The sequence below is a fragment of the Dipteris shenzhenensis genome, chromosome 22 (assembly GCF_047967505.1).
Source record: "Dipteris shenzhenensis isolate YYH24624 ecotype China chromosome 22, Dip_SZ_1.0, whole genome shotgun sequence".
Classification (NCBI taxonomy): Eukaryota; Viridiplantae; Streptophyta; class Polypodiopsida; order Gleicheniales; family Dipteridaceae; genus Dipteris; species Dipteris shenzhenensis.
In genome coordinates, this window is record NC_141617.1 from 49,548,791 (window position 1) to 49,568,817 (window position 20,027).

General features: G+C 40.0%; 2 protein-coding genes across 3 annotated transcripts; one reads left to right on the plus strand and one right to left on the minus strand.

Moving 5' to 3' along the window:
- Positions 1-4,609: 4,609 nt before the first annotated feature.
- Positions 4,610-13,104, plus strand: LOC147888232 (uncharacterized). 2 transcript variants are annotated; one of them, XM_087393200.1, is made up of 6 exons: positions 4,610-5,182; positions 7,264-7,342; positions 10,171-10,333; positions 10,451-10,579; positions 10,908-11,311; positions 11,413-13,104. In XM_087393200.1, exons 1-6 carry the CDS (start codon positions 4,728-4,730, stop codon positions 12,718-12,720), a joined length of 2,538 nt encoding a protein of 845 aa, XP_087249326.1. In that variant the 5' UTR covers positions 4,610-4,727; the 3' UTR covers positions 12,721-13,104. The 2 variants fall into 2 exon arrangements, with proteins under 2 accessions (XP_087249326.1, XP_087249327.1); XM_087393201.1 differs by having other exon boundaries at positions 5,056-5,189.
- Positions 13,105-18,711: 5,607 nt separating this feature from the next.
- On the minus strand, positions 18,712-19,512 carry CCB3 (cofactor assembly, complex C (B6F)). Its single transcript, XM_087393202.1, has 2 exons — positions 18,938-19,512; positions 18,712-18,845 (listed from the first exon to the last, which is right to left on the minus strand). The coding sequence occupies exons 1-2, from the start codon at positions 19,458-19,460 to the stop codon at positions 18,745-18,747; spliced, it is 624 nt and encodes a 207-aa protein (XP_087249328.1). The 5' UTR covers positions 19,461-19,512; the 3' UTR covers positions 18,712-18,744.
- Between the last annotated feature and the right edge of the window lie 515 nt (positions 19,513-20,027).

Consider the following 20,027-nt stretch of genomic DNA (forward strand, 5'->3'; position numbering starts at 1 on the left):
GCTTGTCATTCTATGGGGCCATTCTATAATCAATGCATAATAATTAATCTTGGATTTGGGTCCTTATATATTAAGAATGGTTTTCAATGAGAAGTTATGTAGGTAAACTAAGGATATTGCACTTACGCATGATTTGTTACTAAAACTATGAACATTATCTTGCAAGTGGAGGGCATGAAAACATTTCAATAATTTATATAAATTGCAAGCATTGAATCGGGTAAATTTTAGGATGCATTAAGGGCTTTTCCAAGTACCCAAACAAAAGTTTCAGATGGGATAACTCAATAAATTCACAATCGCATAGAATGTAAGAAGGATTGATGGAGTACTTGATTTGGAGATAGGGATTCAAATTTGAACAATTAAGTAGATGATACCAAGTGACTCATGAGCTAGATCAAGTATGAACCTACACCTTGAAGGATGTAATATAATGAAATAGGTGCAAATCAATGAGTATGAGATTTGAAACATCAAATTGTGTTAAACTTGACATGTAGATAAGCTATAAATTTTGAAGACTTGCATATGCTTTGTAGTGGGTTGAGACAAATATTCTTTTGGATTGGCTCTTCATGAACTATGGAAATAAAGTCCAAGATTGGCTTCCTTCTCCATAGGTATACACACATGGGATGGCACATGCATGTGCAGGCATGTGTGTGTGTGTGTGTGTGTGTTGGGGGGGGGGGTAAAAGGACATACCTAAAGATGGAAAACTTCAAAACCATAAACAAAGATGGGGCCAACGTAATATAGATAAAAATAAAGAATACTACTACAGTTAAGACGAAGATGAGTAGCAAAAACAAGGAAGTTAATGAAACTACACGTGTTAAAATGAGGGCAAAATGTATTTTATGGATCATCATTAGCTTAAAATGTGAGCTAATTTAAGAGGAAGGGCCATCGATGGTAGGTGATGGAGGGAGATGGCAAGGGAAGTGGTTGTACATTGGAAATAAAGGAGGGACAAACTAGGCAAGATGGCATTAAGTTTACTAACTATAAGTGAAAAACACTCAAAGTGAAAAGGGGGATGGTGTGGCTATGTGTGCATGTATATATGCATGCTTCTTTTGACCCAGGTTGGGGAGGGGACAGAGAATGCTTAATGTAATAATGAATGCGAGTAAAGGTGTTACCTTCCAAATATATTGACCAGGTTTTGGGGGGGGGGGGGAAATGCTTAATGTAACAACAAATACAAGTACAGGTGTTGCCTTTCAAATATATTTTGTGCACCAAAACAAACTCAAGTACATTAGCATTCTTTTATAAAAGGTTAGACATTAAATACAACACAATTATAAAAAATTCAATCCATAAAAGGCAAGATCAAGGACTAAAAATTTACAATAAAATAGGACTAAAAAATTACATAGCCTCCTTGAAAGTCCATGAGGTGCATGATTAGACAAAATGAAGTTTCTTGGACACTCGATAGGCTATGTCATTCATGAAGTTTTGACAAGGAAAAATAGTGTTTTGGTGAGAATCATTGAATCTCTATGCCTCAAGGTAAGTGCCATGTTTGTATAATATGCCTAGTCATTTTACAAATGGGAATTTGCCATCCTTCATACATAGTCTCTTTAAAGATTTCTAGGGTTTGTTGAGTAAGCCTATACAAAAAAGACATGCTTGTGTCTCAAATTAGTATACTCAACTATGTTGTAGGTTCCATCTATTGTTCATAAGGTACACTTAAATAATAGCGTCCAAAAGTACTGTTTTGTTGTCTCAAATTGTTTGAATAACCATATGAATTGCAACTTAAGCTTTTTCTTAATTGCTTCATTTTGTAGTATTTTAAGATGATTTGTTGACTTTTATACACCCAGTAGTGAATTTATATTAATTGAATTACAAAACAAAGTGTGAATTGAAGTGAACATAAACCCATAACAAATTTCACAAAATTTGACACCATAGTGTGTTGGAAGGCTAATAAAATTTTAGCATGAAGGATCAAGATTTATGACATTACATAAAAGTATCTTTACTCACATTGGTTAAAATAGCTATCTTTTATTTGTTTTTTTTGCATCTTGTCACTGGGTAAGAACATGGTGAGTTTGATGGTTCATAGTGCCTTGCTTTAAAGTATTACATTCCTAGAGGTATGTACATGCACACTTGACTTTTTGCAAGGTCAACCATGATCCTTGTCAAGCAAAGGGACACTACAGTATGTATCAACATCCTACAAAACCCAAAAAATTTGGGAGTTTTAGGCAAAACATTGAGTTTGTTTTGCGAGATCAAAATGAAACTCTTTATATTTTAAACTTGCTATATGTGCTAGCTTGGAAAACATGTATTCTTAATCTTTTTCCATTCCAAAATAGAAAATGCGAAGAAAATATATGTTTTTGTAGTTTGATCAATTTACAAATCCCCTTTGACCACTTTCCACATAATCTTTCTCTTAACCAATGAGATAAAGATGGACATGTTATTCTAGATGGAGAACTGTTTGAAAACACAAATCCACTTATTTTAAAAAACGTATGTATTCTCCTTTTGTACCTTCTAGACATCCACTGTACTTATAACCATGTATATGATCAAGATTATTTAAATACTTTACAGGTTTCACAAATTGCCCTTTTTTAGCATATCCACACCATATGATTGTGAAACTACATGGATTTTTATAAGTGGACATGCAAGTCAAACCCTTTCTCAAAAGTTCAACATTCTAGTTTCACAACAGTAGTCATGATGAACAAAGATTCAAGGCAACATAATTTTTAAGAGATTCCCAAAAGCCCACTCCTTAAACTTTCCAATGATTACAAGGAAGGTTCTTGATGAAGCACATCAAATTGGGAAACATGCTTAATTTTCAGACAATTTACTGAAGTTAGAAGATATCACACCTTTCTAGATTTGTTGATTTGCTATCTTTTAGATGGTCCTCTAGAATGCATGCAAAATATCACTTGTAACGAAGGTATGGTTCTCCCTCATGTTGGTAGCATAAATTCATAGATATAACTTATTTTGTTGTGTCCTTTCACCACCATTAGATTGGCATTCATTCTAAGTAGAGCAATAAGAACAAGAACCATTCAAACTCTAGCATAACAAAGAAGCTTGAAATTCATATATTCCTACTAAGCCCAAGGGGTGAGTGGTATATAAACTTGCTCTTCCAAGGCTATGGCATTATATGCAATGATTCGAAAAGGCATGATAAGTACCATTGTGTTTGATATTTTGCAATGCTAAGAATGGTTTTCAATGGTAACTAGAGAAGCACTAACTTGTGGACATGGGATGCAAATTAAACATTCTTCACTTATCTTCGAATCTCATGGGAAGCTTTCTATACTTTGGGGAGGCTTCAAACACTAATGCCATGCAAAGGGGAGGTCATGCAAAGAACTCTACAAAGCATGTCGAATCACAAATGTTGGAACAATCAATTGTTAGAATGCTTAAAAGCATGCTCCCAACAGATCCAGAGACAAGTTCTAATGAATTATTGGGGACAGACTCACATCCATCGTAGTAAAGGATTGATTTCTATTTGGTGTTTTAGATTCAAACACTTGGTGAACAATTCATGAACGAGAGGTATGTTGTGACTTAGGAAGTAACAGTTCTCTTATTGTGCACCGAGTGAAGAGGATGCTAATCTGTTAGGGTGTAAGATGCAATTAGTTGGTGGGGATTGTAAGGGTGTAAGATGCAATTAGTTGCAAGGCCTCACTTAGCAAGTAAATCGAAAATTGTGAAGATTTGAGTGGGGGAATAAAAAAACACACACATGGGCCAAAGGCATCATAATTGGGGGGGGGGGGGGGGAGAGGGGTTAGGAACTAAGCAAGGAAACGACTCCCATGGAGGGCAAGTTTTCAAAAATTTGAATTCAGGGTGGGCCAATAGAATACACAATGGGTGTAGGGGGGAGGGTATAAAGAGCGTATAGAGTGCTAGAAAATATATATATTCAAGGATAATGAAATTAAAGGTCGGGAAATGGGAAATTAAATGGCAAAAGATAATGGCGAAATTAAAGGCCAGAAGGTAGCTGGATTATGATAAACTTAAGATGGGGACGGCGGGGGAGGGGAGCCGTTGGATGGGGCGATCCAACGGCGGAGAAGGGGCGAGGGAGGAAATGGGTGAAATGAAGGGAAAAAGGGGGCCGTTGGATGGGGGAGAGCCGACGGTGGAGAAGAGGGGGCAATAAGAATTTAGGGAAAAAGGAAAAGGGGGACCGTATTAGGGTATACGTATACGGGGGGGCGTATATACATACGTCTTCGTTGTCCGTTGAAGAAAAGGGCCTGTTGTTGCATTCTTTTCATCTTCTTCTTCTTTGTTTCTGTGCTGGTGCTGCTGTTTTTTGGGGGGTGCTGAGCTCCCTGTCCGCCATAGCCTCACCCTCCCTCCCCAAATTCCCATGCTTCTCCCTCCCGTCCCTCAATCCCATCTCCCCCTCTAGCCCCCCCCCCCCCCCCCGATTCGCCATGTATGGTGCCCCTCCCTCCCAGATTTCCGAGCAAATGCATCCCCCCGATGCCCCCCCCCATCCCCCTCCCCCCCCTCCCCCCCTTCGCCCCCAAGGTTTCCTCGGATTCGCCCCTTTCCACCAATGGCAAGGCCAACAGACCCCTCGCCTTCCTGCATCTGTTGCTTCCGTTTCTGCCTCCCGGGACTCCCAGCCTTTCCTCTCTTTGAGCCTCGAACAGCCCGAACCGTTCGTCGGCATGCCCGCATTTTCTCAGCAGTTTCAGCAGCAGCGCTTATCCTTCCCGACCCCTCGGATTCAGCAGCCACCTCCTCAGCCACTTCGTCCTGCCACTGTCCGCGCATTTGATCTGGAGCAGCCGCTCCAGCACGCAGAGCAGCCCGAGCAGTCAGTGTACCTCGTGATGTCAGCTGGCAACAGCCACGTGTTGGAGCCCCATAGTCGGACACCGGAGGCCTCTCAAATGCCAGAGCACGAGGATCAGACAGCGCTCCCCCCAAATAATTTTTCTCCTGAGCAGGCTGACGGTCTGCAGCTTCAGCTCGTACCGGCGTCCCAATTTCCCCCTCATGATCAGAGCGAGGAGCAGCAGTACCCGCTACCGTTAGCGTCGCATGAGGCTGTTGTTCAGGACAAAGAACTGTTCATGACAACCCTGGACAATTTTCTCGCAGCTCTTCGGACGAGGCTAACGTGAGTGGTAATTCACACTTTCCGTACTGCAATGTTTCACGTAGAGAAACTAGATAATTTATCTTCTAATTCCCACCAGGCAGCTTCTGTGCTGCAGTGTTTCATGACAAATGAAACACTGTAGTGTTTCATGGCAGCCTCTGTACAGCAGCGTTTTACTGTTATGGTCTATGGATTTGAGATTGCACGTTTGTCAGTACGTCCCCCTGCTAGTTTCTAAAATCTAATGCCCGTATCAAGGTGGTTTGTGTTTGTGTCATGAGTGGAAAACACTTTATCATCAAATATTGTCATACTTGGCGTTATTTGATTGGATCATATGGTAGCTCATCGTGGACTGATTAAATTGCAATAAATATCTTTGATCTCCCGGACAGACACAAGATGCCAAAGCCATTAGCTGATTTCTGAAAGCTTACAGGAACCCCCTCTGTGTGTGTGTTGGGGGGTTCGTGTACCTAGGCTTATGTATGAAAACAAACATGCACACACAAACGGAGGTGGGTACCTCACTAAGCAAAAGAGTTGAAGATAGGAGTACGTGTTGTTAAACGTGGAGTGGGTCTTTCTCACCATCTTGGTGACCTTGGACTAATGGGGAAGGGAGAAATCAATAGTTCTACTTGCTTGTTGATAGTGCAAATGATAGGCTGTCATGTTAAGCTCTCATAACATTTGTAGCTTAAAGGAGAGAACCTGCCTCGCTGTCAAGACTTAGCCATTGTCATGGCTTTGGTGATGAAAAGGTTTCTCGAAGATAGCATTGATCATCTATGTGCATGTCGATCTGCAAAAGTAGTGCTTGTCACTGCTAGAAATTGCGCAATACAAGTTTTTACAAATTGCCTTGTCGTCTAGCAAGGGAACACAGATTTTTCCATCCAAGTTTTTTAATGTGAGATTTAAAAATATATAGTAAAGGACAAAAATCAATTGATGTGAAGTTATGACTGCAGTAACTTACTCTTGTTTTTTGTGAGGCTGTGTATGGTTTTGATGGAACAAACGATAGGGTGCCAAGATGAATGTGAGGAAGAGCAAAACTAGAAGGGTGAGATGTCAATGAAGTTGCCTAATCTTAAATTGCAATCCACTTCTGCCTCTAGGGCAGTTGCCCTTTAGCCCCTCACAATGACAAGTCTGAGACATGTTCTTGGTGAACCTTGGAACACATATAGGATGTCACCATCTATGGGCAACTTCTTCAACTCGCCTTCATAGAGATTGCAACTCGCTTTCACGGAGATTGCATAGCTCTTCTTAGCAAAAGGGTTGGCACTTGGTTTGTGTTATCACTTGGTACCATGGCTTCACAAGGAGCAATGGAAACGAAGCATTATGTTCCTCGTCTCCTCACGGCACTCAAGTTGCGACTCCTCGCTCTCCATCCCTCAACCAGTTGCTACGTCAAAAGACTCCCACTCAAAGTGGGTGTTTGCTAAGTACAATGCATTTGGACTTGCATGCCACCTTGCTCATAAAGAACATGTAGGTGTATGTACATATGCATAAAAGACCCTTTATATGAGGAAATTTATAGACTAGGGGTTTCTCACTTGCCTCACATACTTGTAAAGGAGTTTTCTTAGAAGGCCTTGCACACAGGAAAGAGAAGCCATCTTGAGATCTCAAAGGAGGCATGTACAAGACACGAATACCTGAACATATTCTAGATGCATATACCTATAAAGTTGTGCCTCCTTAGTCAAGGGCCCCTTCCCGAATCAAGTACGCCTCTTGAAGCACTTCTCATGCAATGATGCCTTTCTAGATTCTATACATAATCTCTTATGTTCTATTTGAAGAAAGGCCTACATGTTCTTTATGAGCAAGGTAGCAACGCTTCTCATGCAATGATAGCTTTTTATACATAATCTTTTACGTTCTATTTGAAGAAAGTTTCGATGCCCCACTTGCAGACTGCCTAATAAAACCTTCTTGTATATATACTGTATCTACATGTTTACACACACACGCACGCACGCATGCACGCACATTCAAAGCTTCTCAAAGAGGGCAATATAAGGAGACTAATTAGATTGGCGAGCTGATAAGCTGCTGTTTTATCTTTGGATTTACAGGGTTCCTAAAGTGGGAGAAAAAGATATGGATCTACATGCCATGTATCAGGAAGTTACTGCACGAGGTGGACTTGAGCAGGTGCTTTTCCTCCTTTGAAGCTTTATTTCTTGTCTTAGCTCAAGACATATGAAAGAGAAAAAGAAGAGTGAAAATTGATGGTTGTTTTCTGCTCGGCCAGCTTTCATATTTTGTTGCCATAGTTGAGAGAGATTGACTATTCCCAATTCTGTGCTTTTTCTTTTCCTTACATAGTTGGCTGTTAAATATTTACCTATTTTGCACTAGGTCTATATTTCAGTTGGAAACAGTATTCTTTAGTATTAAATCCAATATAGCGTTAAAAGAATAAATCGGGGACCAGGAACTTTGAAACATCTCAATGAAACTCCTGAAATGCAAGCATATCAAAGTTTTTTTTTAAAAAAAGATTGAATTTAAAAGATATGTATATATGTTTTCTGAAATTTTGGGGTAATATCTAATATATACTCTACATGTATATACGTTTCATATATTATATATCTCACATATTAGGCTTTTGTTTTATATCTGGATTGATTCATACATGGATGAACTGCAACCACGGTGTGATGTACCATGATGTTACTAGTTAGAACGTAGTCTTGAGAGTTTTGAAAAAAATTGAGGTTTCAACTTCAAGTAACCATTTAAAGTTTACTATTCCCTATAGAGTTGTAGGTTTGATGTTTAGTTACATCAAATATGATAACTTTTTCCTATTAAACGTCTGTCAAGTCGATATATCCAGTTGACAGACGTTTCATAGGCAAAAGTTTCAAGGTTTCCTTGAAATGGTTCAGAAACCTTGAAACTGTATACATATCCACTTGACAGATGTTTCATAGGCAAAAGTTTCAAGGTTTCTGAAGAAACCTTGAAACTGTTTCAATGAAACATTTCATGGTGACTATGAATGTAGTCACATATATTGTGGTTCTGAAGTTTCAACAAATCTGCTCCTTAAGTGAGAGTTTCTACCCCTTTGTAATTATCCTGTGCTAAAGTCCAAGCTTCACACAACGTTTGCTGGTTGTGTGATAGTTGAACACCTAAAAAGGAGAATTTCAATACTATTCACTTATTTCTTGTGCTGCGCAGAAACAAACACATTTCAAATTGGGAATTTCGATCTCATAACTAAGTATTATGTCAGCATGTAAAATAGCAAGTAGAAAGGGCTGCATTGTGTTTTGTTGAAAGGATTTCTCTAGTGTAACATATAAAAATTCTTTTGCTGAGGCAAGATGAAAAGGCTAGTGAATTTGTTGCGGGGGACTCTTCTCAAGCACAAGGTTTGAGGGGGAGGACAAAAGGGAGGAGTAAAGAGTTTTATGTGGGCTTATGTATTTCATTCAGAATCAAGTAGACGTCTCGAATGCTAAGGGGCTTGAAGAATAAATTGATGTGGGATTGAAGCTTAAGAAGATTTCTTTTCTTGAAAGAGAGATTGTGTTCAATCTGAACTATCTATCAAAGAAAATATGTGAAAGTTGACTCAAGGACAAAGAAAGCAATACATGAATGGGGAAAGTTGCTTTCAAGTGTAGATAGGACTGCAGTCTGCCACACATCTTGAATGTAATTTGACAGCAACCAGTGGTGACATGGAGACCTTTATGAAGGAAGATTGTGATGAACTAGCCCAAAGTCTTTGGCGAGATGTGAATAGATCGAGCATCTTCCCTCCTCCCTCACCTTTTCCAAGTCAATAAAACTCAAGAAGAAGAGGTTTTCAAGTAATCAAACTATGGAAGCTTAATCAGAGTATATATATAGTTCACCCTTTACCTCTCTAGTCCTATGTGCGCAAAAGAGAGGTGGCTGTTTTTGTATGTTGCGTTGAGTAACTACCTTTAAAAAATACTTATAATAAGACATTGCATTCCCTTCCAAAGTTGATGACCCTTTTGATATGCTCAAGGATCTTTTCTTTGATGGACTTGAGAAATGGCAAAAGTGAACTTTTAGTTCCACATGGAGTTGCATGAGTATGAGGTTGTGGCTCTTGGTTTAACTCTGTTTGATGGAGCTGTTCTGGGATTAGCAGTGTCATGTGATGATATGCTTATTTCCAATGAAGTAAGGCAGAGCAAAAGCGGGCTTCAAGATGCTTGTACATAAATTCGTTGTATATCAATGTCATGAAAGTGAACTATTTCTTCAGGGGACCATGGATCTTGGGTACATCATTTTCAAGGATGCTATACTAACGGGATAAAAAGGTCAGGTCTTGATGGTTCATGAAGTTTGTTGTCACCTCAACAATGCCTTGTGGTTGGGGAGATGCAAGGGAGACATATTTGCTCCCTTATATGGTTGCATCACCGTTATCTAATAGTATTTATGTCTTTTATGCTACTACATTCCATTCAGGATTTAAATTTACTCAAATGAATTTACTGACAATGTGTTTCAGCCTGAGATTATCAATAATTGTGAATATTTGTTTTGGGCCCTTGCATGGCTAACACGTGTCCCTTGCCTAGGGTACTTCGTTTGATATGGCCTGGGAGGGAGGGTTTAGCTTACCTAATTGCTTCCCATAACTAGTTACGCCATATTGTTTTGAGTATGTGGCCTGCCTCTGTTTTTTCATAATTCCTTCCTTTGGCCTACCCAAGGTGAGGTTTTGGCTTGCCTGCTAGTAGCCATGACAAGAACTTAGAAGATAAAGCTAGACGGTTAGTTTTATAATTGAATGCAAGATAGAACGTTGTTTTGTGAGAGTAAAGCCATATGCTTTGAATTTTGTTGGTAAGTGTTGTAGAATGTGTGCAAATCTCATTAAGGAAGACGGCAAGCAGTGTTTGTTATATACGGCAAGGCAATCATTGAATTGTCTTCTTCAGCTCCCTGCCCCTTTATCTATTGCCTGATGTTTGCAGGTCATTCGAAATGCACAATGGAAGGAGCTCGCTGAGACTTTAGACATCTCAATCCCTTCACCTAGTATTTCTTTTGTGCTCCGCAAACATTACACCAACCTGCTGTTTCACTATGAGCAAGTTTATTACTTCAGAACTGACGGGCAACTTCGGTTTCCTCCTGGTATATTATTTTGGAGACTTGCTTGGGTAAATTTTGGAGACCTGCTTGTGGGTGATTGGGTGATTTTTGTGGTTCTACGAGGCCATCTACTTATGTGATTATTGTGGCTTCTTGTAGTTCCGTTACCTGCACCTAGTCCAGCATTGCTTGCAGCTGACATTGGATCTCCATATGAAGCTCCACCTGAAATCAAGTCATCATTGAAGAAGAGAAAGAGAAAGTTGGATCCCATGCAAGTATTTGGAGGTAGTTCTCTTATTATGCTTCTAAGTTAGAATCCACTTTATACTTGTAATGTAAAACTCCTACCTGAGTGCTAGCTTTCGTTCCAAGTCTGCCATCTCCAGGGCTGTGACTGTGACTGAACCTCATTGCAGAAACCTTGGTTTATTATACGTGTGAGTGTGCACATATGTCTTCATTTGTCAGTAATGTTCCACATCCGTCTTTGGGTGTTGACGAAGTTTTTCTGTAGCTACCATCATTATACAAGGATGTAATTGTTATAACAATGTTATTTCGATCTGGAGTTTGCAACATATTTATTATTTCTCACTTTTGATTTTGGATGCAGTTGATCCTGCTGCAGCTGTTGGTACCATTGTCACAGGTGCTATCAGTGGGAAGTTTGATGAGGGATACCTTGTCACTGTTGTTGTAGGCACTGAGAAACTTACTGGTGTTTTGTACCATGTCCCTGCGGACAACAATGTTCAGCAATTTGCCAGTGTTCCTAGCCTACTTGATGGTGTCGGATCTGAATGGGACGTTCCTGGTGTTGAGATACGACTTCATGGGAAGAAGAGAGAATTTCTTTACAGGAAAGATCCAAATGCACCAAGAAGAACCAGAACTGGATACAATATTTTTTTCAAAGAGCAGCGGGCAAGATTAAGGCAGCTGCATCCGGAGAAAAATAAGCAGATCAGCAAGATGGTCATTGAGATGTGGAGCAGGCTTCCTGAGAATGAGAAGGCTGTGAGTTGCTTTTTTCTTTTGGTGGTTTGCCAATATCATTAAGATTTTAAGTTTCTGATGCGTTGTCTTCTACCAAATGATGGTTTGAGTTTTGGTTGCAGCTGTATATAGAACGTGGTCAACAAGAAAGGGAGAAGTACAAAAAGGAGTTGCTGGAGTATCAAGAAAGGTTGAGGCTACAGTCTCAGATCTGTGATGGAAATAATGGTGCTGGACAGCCTGTCCCAGAGCATGATCATGGTGCATATGATGTTAGTCATGATTATCATGTCTCTTTGGATGTAGAGGGTGACATTATGTCTTTTCAGGGCGCACAGCCACAGTTATCTGAAATGGATGGGTTGCAGTCAGGCCAGGGCTACCCAGATGGAATTGGGTATCATGTCAATGGGCCTTTATCACACATTCCCCAAGGTGACACATCAGGTGGTCCTTTGGAATCAGAACAAGCTTATGATCAGGAAGAAGGTGATTATGCAGAGGAAGATGATGAAGAGGGTGATCCCGACTTGGAAGAAGCATATCCGGTTGATGAAGATGAGAATGGTTACCCTGGTTCAGAACAAGGTTACGATGGGCAGGAAGATGGAAGCCAATATCCTATCTCAGAGCAAGCCTACAATACACAAGATGACGGTGTGTATCATTCACAAGTGAGCAACTCTTCATTGGAGGTGCAGGGTGGCTCTACTTCTGAGCAGCCATATTATGTGCAAGACCATGCATATGCATATCCTTCTAGTTTTCATCAACAGCAGGTGCCTGAATCTGACGGATCTGGGGGCATGGTTTCATCGGGACAAGTGGCATACCACATTCAAGACAACGGACAAGGTTTCCATCCTCATTTGCAAAGCTGCCCTGAAGCATCAAGTATTGGTGTGCCACAGCAACAGTATTACGGTCGTGACAGATACGTGTATGCACACCTTAGGCAGGGACAAGGAGTCGAGGCAGAGGCTCTGGGTGTACCTGTGCCTTCAGACCAAGCAGTTTATCGCGGACAAGATGAAGGGCTTCCTTATTCAGCGCATTTGCAGCATCAAAATCAAGCTGTGGACTCCAATGCTCAAAACAGACAAGTGTCTTCTGAGCAAACTTATCAAGACAGGTATCCTTATCCTCCTCACTTGCCGTACACACAAGCATATGCTCAGCCTCATGCTTATCCACCACTACATTTTCCTCATGCTCCTAGTTATCCTGTGCATTTATCTGAGACACAAGCCCTTCAATATGGGCATGCATTAGCCTCCCATGTACACCAAACTCAGGCCTTGACTCCTGAAGTCTCAGGTTCTGCAGCTGCTTCACAATCTGGTCCTGGGTATCGAGTCCAAGATCGAGGACATACTTACCATGCCCAGGAAGATGGGCAAACAATGCCAGCATATAAGCATGGCTCGTAGGGGTAAAGTATCTGTTGCCTCACTGCAATTTATTTTAAATGGCCCAGCCCCTTTCCATTTTGAGGAGCTCACCTACAGATCGTGGATTCACACTTTTGTATTTACTTTCCTCCATCTACTAGTGTAAATTGTGATTTTGCTGTACAGAGGTCTCATGAGACACATGTATTAGAAAGCTGTGATGAGTTGCAATCATGCATATTCGTGGAAAAAGAGATTGCTGGCTTAAGATGAAAGGCTGTTTGATGTGGAATATATTCTAATATTGAATAGTACCCCGAGGATGTAGCTGCATACTGTATACGAAAAGTTTTCAAAAGGAAATCTGACTGCCAGATTGTTTATTGCTTGTGTGTGGAAATTGTCACAGCAGGTTGTATTGTATGGCAGTGTAATAGACTGACTCTATTTCAGGATTCTTGGTTTTTGAGGCCTCTCAGTAAGGACTATGTACTTGTGATATTGCTCATTTGATTGCTTCTATTTGTTTAAGAGAGTCCTCCGTACAGCTAGTGGAGGCTTTATGTTGAAATGGACCATCCAAACAACTTAAGCTGTTCAGCTTGCAATGACAGTATGAAAGTTGTGCAGTAGATTGCCTTGTCGAAATGATATGTATACACAATAGTTAATTCTAGTATCTGCACAAATCGCTTAGCAAAATTACTTCATGATTTGAGATTTGAAAAAGAGGGTGGGGACTCGTGCTATTTGATTTGCAGTATTTGTCGACCTTGTACAGCCCATGTAATCAATGGACTCCTGGATTACAAGCCCATGCTATCTTGATTAATATTCTGCATGTTTTGAATCTTGCTTAGTGCTCTACAAATTGAACAAAAATATATCAGAGTTTTCTAGATATATCAACTAGAAATTGATTTTCTGAGTTTATTTAATTCTGCAGTTTCCACCTATATGGGGCTTTCAGCATCTGCTTTTAAGCTTTTTCTTTAAATAAATATAATTTTGTGGGTGGGTTTGCAAGTAGAGTTACATAAAGGGCCAATTCGCCAATCATGATGCAGTATGTGCAAACATGATGGGCAGATTCAACCCCCATGATGCAATATATGTGCAGTGATTATGTGCACAAGAAGAACCTAATACAAGGCCGAAACTCTATCATGCCTGATTTTGAGAATGATGACAATAGATGCAGCTCCCGTTATGCTCCCATCAAATGAAAGAGGACATCTTTCAGTTGTTTGTGCAAAGTTATGTTCAATAGTGTACCTTGAACTTATACCTCAAGCACATAAGTTGGGTACAGCAAATTTTCAGCATATTGAAGTACCAACAAAGTAACTATGTGCCCTTAAGTGAGTTAAGTCCGAGTGCTCGCGAAAACTTCACTTGGCCTTGATCTAGGCGAAGGGTTTGCTCAAGCATTGCCTTGACTCCCTCCTTGACCCTGCAAGACATGTAGACAGCTGCAACCACATTCCATGTGCCAAGGACTTCAAATTTGCAAGCATATTGAAGTACCAACAAAGTAACTATGTGCCCTTAAGTGAGTTAAGTCCGAGTGCTCGCGAAAACTTCGCTTGGCCTTCTTGATCTAGGCGAAGGGTTTGCTCAAGCATTGCCTTGACTCCCTCCTTGACCCTGCAAGACATGTAGACAGCTGCAACCACATTCCATGTGGACTTCATACTCCAAGCAACAGCCTTACGGGTATGCATTGGAGGTAGCTTCATATATGATTTTCTACGCACATAGATGCCCATCAAGCTGATTTTGCAAGCTCACAAACAATGGGATTCTGCATGGTATTATAAAAATAGTGAGAGACAAATGTGCATAAAGAGGTTTTTTGGACATCGTTGGAAGTGATAAGCATCATCATGATTATTGCATGGCATCATGAAGAGTTGGTAGAGTGATACAAAGACACAAGAATAATGGGTGCTAGCCTTTAGCATCTTAAATAAATGCATTGGTAATGGCATAATTAGCAACCATATGAGACCTCACATATGTTGCCCTAGGTCAAACAAGGTGTACCCAAATTAGTTTTAGGATATTTGAGACAATCCCATGATTTTGAGATTGTCCAAACTGGAAAATATCAAACGTACTCCTGATGGACATAATTTAATGTAATTTTTTGTGGTGCAGTAATACTAGAATAGAAGGATGCTAACTTGTCCGCCATTGTCCACAATGTAACCATAGTATTCCTTTAGTTCTATAGACATGACAAAGTTTCATTAACTTTTTAGTTGTTTCACAATGGAATTGCATGCTACGAAGGAAGGATGCTAGTATATACCATCATCGACAATGTGATTGTAGTAATCCTTTAGTTGTGTATGTGCATAACAAAGTTGTGCTATTCGGATGCAAAGTGCTTGTTGCGAATTACCTCTAAGCCATTTGTGAACCAATTATTTTGCAAAAGATTCTTACACCACAACCAATGTTGGCAAGGCTAATTGTTGTGTTATGTTTCATTTATATCTTCATTGCGTTCATCTTCCCACTTCATCAATTAGTACAATCAGATTTTAGTTATAGTGTTGGTTTTTCGTGGGCTTGCAATGTTTCCAAGGAAGGACTAGTATCCACCATCATCCACAAATAGACCTTTGGGATTCCATTATTTGCATGTGTGTGTATGCAAACTGCTTACTATTTTAAAATGGTCAATATGGATGTCGAGTCTTGCTGTTTATTCCCGTATATAAAAGTTTGGTAATTTAGTCATTTTGTAAAGGAACCTTACAAGACCTATTGCCTTTCTTCACAACCTTATTGGATTGGACTATTACCTCATGATATATTTGATTTTGTATCTTTATTACATAGTTTATGTTTGCTTCTCTAGAAGGTTTTCTTTGGGTTGTAGAAGGATGTCATGAGTTACCATGTGCAATTGTTGCATGTCCAAAGAACGGGAATGATGGAAGTGACTGAAATTAGAACATATATGTGTTCATTGCAATGCAAAGTTTACCAACTCAAGAAGATATCATCTATATCGACACAATCATTCGCATCTTTCATCGCCTTTGCCATTTGGACGTGTTGTTGTGCTTTCTCGCAACTACTTCATGTTATTTTAAACTTGCACTTCTCAGTGGGAGCTTTGGTCATCTTGTGACTCCACACAATTGAATCCACACGTTTCCCATCATGTTGGGTGCACTTTCTTGCTATATTGCTAGTGCTTGGTCCAACAGTTCTTATATCTATTGCATCATCGCATCCCTATCTACTTGTAGGCGCTTAATATTGTATTCTCATCTCCTTATAGTTTGTTCAGACCATTATTCATATCTTAAAAGAAAGTTAAAAATATTAATTAAAGAAAGGGATGATGGAAGTGACTGAAATTAGAACATATATGTGTTCATTGCAATGCAAAGTTTACCAACTCAAGAAGATATCATCTATATCAACACAATCATTCGCATCTTCCATCGCCTTTGCCATTTGGACGTGTTGTGCTTTCTCACAACTACTTCATGGTATTTTAAACTTGCACTTCTCAGTGGGAGCTTTGGTCATCCTGTGACTCCACACAATTGAATCCTTACGTTTCCCATCATGTTGGGTGCACTTTCTTGCTATATTGCTAGTGCTTGGTCCAACAGTTCTTATATTTGTTGCAACATCGTATCCCTATCTACTTGTAGGCGCTTAATATTGTATTCTCATCTCCTTATAGTTTGTTCATTGGGTATTTAACTCTACGTTTTTCATGCACAACACCCATCCAAATGTGGTATACAAAGATAAAATGGTTCAAAGATCAAATCCTTCCCTTAGCTTATCACAAGCTGGTCCAACATAGTGAACTTGAAGCTTCAAGGCCTCAAAGCTCAAGTTCTTCCCTCGTCTCATTTGCATTGTTCACCATGCTCTTTTTCCATTGGCTCCTTGTCCAAAGTAGATGGAAAAGTTATTAGCTCACAGTAATTCTTTACACAATGAATCACTTTTGTTCAATAACCAATCATTGGAGAAATCCATGAATTATCCACTGTTTGATCATTGTTATGTTATGTTTCATTTGTATCTTCATTGCGTTCATCTTCTCACTTCATTAGTTGGCTCAATCAAATTTTATTTATAGTGTTGCTTTTTTGTAGTCTTGCACTGTTGTTAAGGAAGGACTAGTATCCACCATCGTCCACCAGTTGACCTTTGGGATGCATGTGTGCATATGAATACTGCTTACTTTTCAAAATGGTCAATTTGAATTTAGAGTCTTGTTGTCTATTTTCGTATATAACCATTTGGTAATTTGGCCATTTTGCAAAAGAACCTTACAAGACTTGTTGTGTTTATTCACAACCTTATTGGATCAGACTATTAGCTCATGATATGTTTCATTTTGTATCTTCATTACATAGTTTGCGTTTGCTTCTCTAGAAGGTTTTCTTTGGTAGGGCACCTTGTAGAAGGATGTCATGAGTTACCATGTGCAATTGTTGCATGTCCAAAGGTGGAATCAATTTATTCACATCAAGAACAAGACCATTATTCATATTTTAAAGAGAGTTAAAAATGTTAATCAAAGAAAGGGACGATGGAAGTGACTGAAATTAGAACATATGTGTTCATTGTTGCAATGCAAAGTTTCCCAACTCAAGAAGATATCATCTATATTGACACTATCATTATCATCTCCAATACCTTTGCCATTTGGATGTGGTGTTGTGCTTTCTTGCAACTACTTCATGGTATTTTAAACTTGCACTTCCTATTGGGAGATTTGGTTATCCTTCGGCTCCACACAATTGAATCCACACGTTTCCCATTTGTTGGGTGCTCTTTCTCACTTCATTGCCATTGCTTGTCCAACACTTCTTAAATCTAGTTGCATCATTGCATCCCTATCTACTTGTAGGAGTTTAATATTGTTTGCTCATCTCCTTATAGTTTGTTCATTGGGTATTTAACTCTACGTTGTTGTCATGCACAACACCCATCTAAATGTGGTATATATCATCACATGGATTTACAAAGATAATATTGTTCTTCTTTACTTCTTTTAGAAGATCAAATCCTTCCCTTAGCTTATCACAAGCTAGTCCAACATAGTGAACTTGAAGGTCTTCAAGGCCTCAAAGCTCAAGTCTTCCCTCGTCGCATTTGCATTATTCACCATGCTCTTTTTCCATTGGCTCCCTGTCCAAAAGAGATGGAAAAGTTATTGGCTCATATGAATTCTTCATGCAATGAATCACTTTTGTTCAATAACCAATTATTGGAGAAATCCATGTTGGTTTCCACACAACCATCCAAGTTAATGCAAAATAATTAAGAAGAGCCTCAGCCGATCGCCCTTCCCCTCTGCTGCGATCCCTTGATCCTGAAGGAGCCAAAGATAAGAGAGAGGCTATCTACTGCTGTTTCATAGAGTTCAAGAACGCAAATATGCTCAAGACAAGGACTTCCCGCAAGTCCTTCAAAAAGAGCAGTTTGCAAGCTGCTCTTTGGCAAATGATATTGTATACATCACAACAAGGGCTTGTGTAAGCTGTCTTTATATTAACAAAAATACCACGTACTGCCCATCCTAGAATTAACAAAACATACAGTGGCCTCAAATGATTGACATGCTTAAGATGCTTACCAAGGCAAGCTGATCCCTCCCTCTTCATAGCGACATTGCTTCAATCATCAAAGGCAATGTTCAGATTATGGTTGCCGTTGATCGCCTCTCACAAATTCATTCCTATAAAGAGGGTATTCAAGCTCAACAAGTTGCTCAGCTCTTTGTACAGGACATGTTCATATTCCACGGTTTACCAAGTAGGATCGTACGCATTGGCTGAAAAATCCTCTTGTTAAAAGTCTCGAGTCCCTTCGACATCTGATTTAAACGAATCTAAAGGCTAAACTGTTCTTATCTTACATACCCCCAGCTCATCTAATATACTCCAAGTTTTGTATGTTCAGAAAACATTAGCTTCCTTCGTTTGCTTTGCAAGCTCTACAGAATCCAAAGCCAGCGATGTGCCTTGAAATCTAGATTCGTTGAATGAAAATGGGAACGTGTTGAATCTCATTTCAAGCCAATAGCACTTGGACTCCAAACAAGCACATTGCTCGCAAGAATGAAGTCACGATCCTCAAGAACAAGCACAGAAGTTGGCAAACGAGAACACAATCTGGAAAACAAATGAACGTCCTTAGCGAGAGAGAAACCTCTGGATTCAGGCAAGACCTTAAGTCTGCTGCTGAGAAAGCAATATAAGAAGACCTTGCTGCCCTAAGAGAACCTCGTTGAAAAAACTCAAGAGAGCCACCCAGATAACGGGCGACACATCCACACCCCCCACTGGAGGAATAAGTCTCCTTGTTGGTTCAAGTACAGGCTCTGTTGGTGCAAACGCTATGACATAAGGAAATTTGTCCACGGGAAGTTGAGGGTACCAAGACATCACAATCCTGATTATGAAAAGGAAGTTGAGCGATGCAAAAACTGGGCCGAGAACACCGATCATAAGGCTTGCGAGAGACGGGTCCAAATCTGCAACAGGCAAAGCTTGAAGCACACTAAAAGAATTGGGCAGCACGCCGTCCATGCTGATAGATTTTGCGGAAGCGGTGAGGAGAGAGGCGGAAACGAAGGGGACAGCCAGAGAGGCGCTGCATTTGGCAGGTGAGAAAGATTTGTGTGTGTGGAGACGTCGGTGTTGCTTCAATGCCAAGGACGTAGGTGAAGGTGGGCGTGGGCGTAGATGCTGAGCAAGAGCAGGAGGTGCTAACACTAGGATTGCCATAGCAAAGAAACAATTGTGATAAGGCTGTGTCCATTGAAGGGAGGTTCATGAAAAGGCCCTCCTCTCAAGCATTAAGTGCAATGATTTTCCCATTCAACTTATATTAGAAGATACAATCCCAACACTACAAACTAAGGGACAATAGTATGTAACACATATAGGTATATTATAGGTGTATGAAACTAGTGAGTTCTCTTATCTAATTACACTTAGTAGCTAAATAAATTCTAGAAGTTCTGAAGGAAAGGTTCCTTAATTTTTCCTTTGGACATTGACTTCTTTCAACCCGTTCTTGCTACAACACCTAAATAGATTGATGCATAGAGCACCATTTTAAACTCACGCAAGCAAGTGTACGGGGAGAATCTGGCAAAGCTTGCACAGGTGGACTCAAAGGCCCCTTAGTCAAGCAAGAGCAAGGTGCAGTGGAAGGATTGAAGTCTTGGATGATAGCAAAGGCTTGAATCTTGGCAATCAACAAGGAGGTTGGAGTCAACTAGACAAGGCAAGCACCCCTTAGTCAAGCAAGAGCAAGATGGAGCGGAATGATCGAAAGGATGATAGCCA

Excerpts from the sequence above, each read along its gene's own strand:
- CCB3 (XM_087393202.1), bottom strand. The coding sequence starts at position 19,460 with ATGGCAATCCTAGTGTTAGCACCTCCTGCTCTTGCTCAGCATCTACGC. Across the intron at positions 18,846-18,937 it reads GGTTCTCTTAGGGCAGCAAG|ATTGTGTTCTCGTTTGCCAA; the intron begins GTCTTCTTATAT and ends TTTGTTTTCCAG.
- LOC147888232 (XM_087393200.1), top strand. The coding sequence starts at position 4,728 with ATGCCCGCATTTTCTCAGCAGTTTCAGCAGCAGCGCTTATCCTTCCCG. Across the intron at positions 10,580-10,907 it reads TCCCATGCAAGTATTTGGAG|TTGATCCTGCTGCAGCTGTT; the intron begins GTAGTTCTCTTA and ends TTTTGGATGCAG. Across the intron at positions 11,312-11,412 it reads TTCCTGAGAATGAGAAGGCT|CTGTATATAGAACGTGGTCA; the intron begins GTGAGTTGCTTT and ends TTTTGGTTGCAG.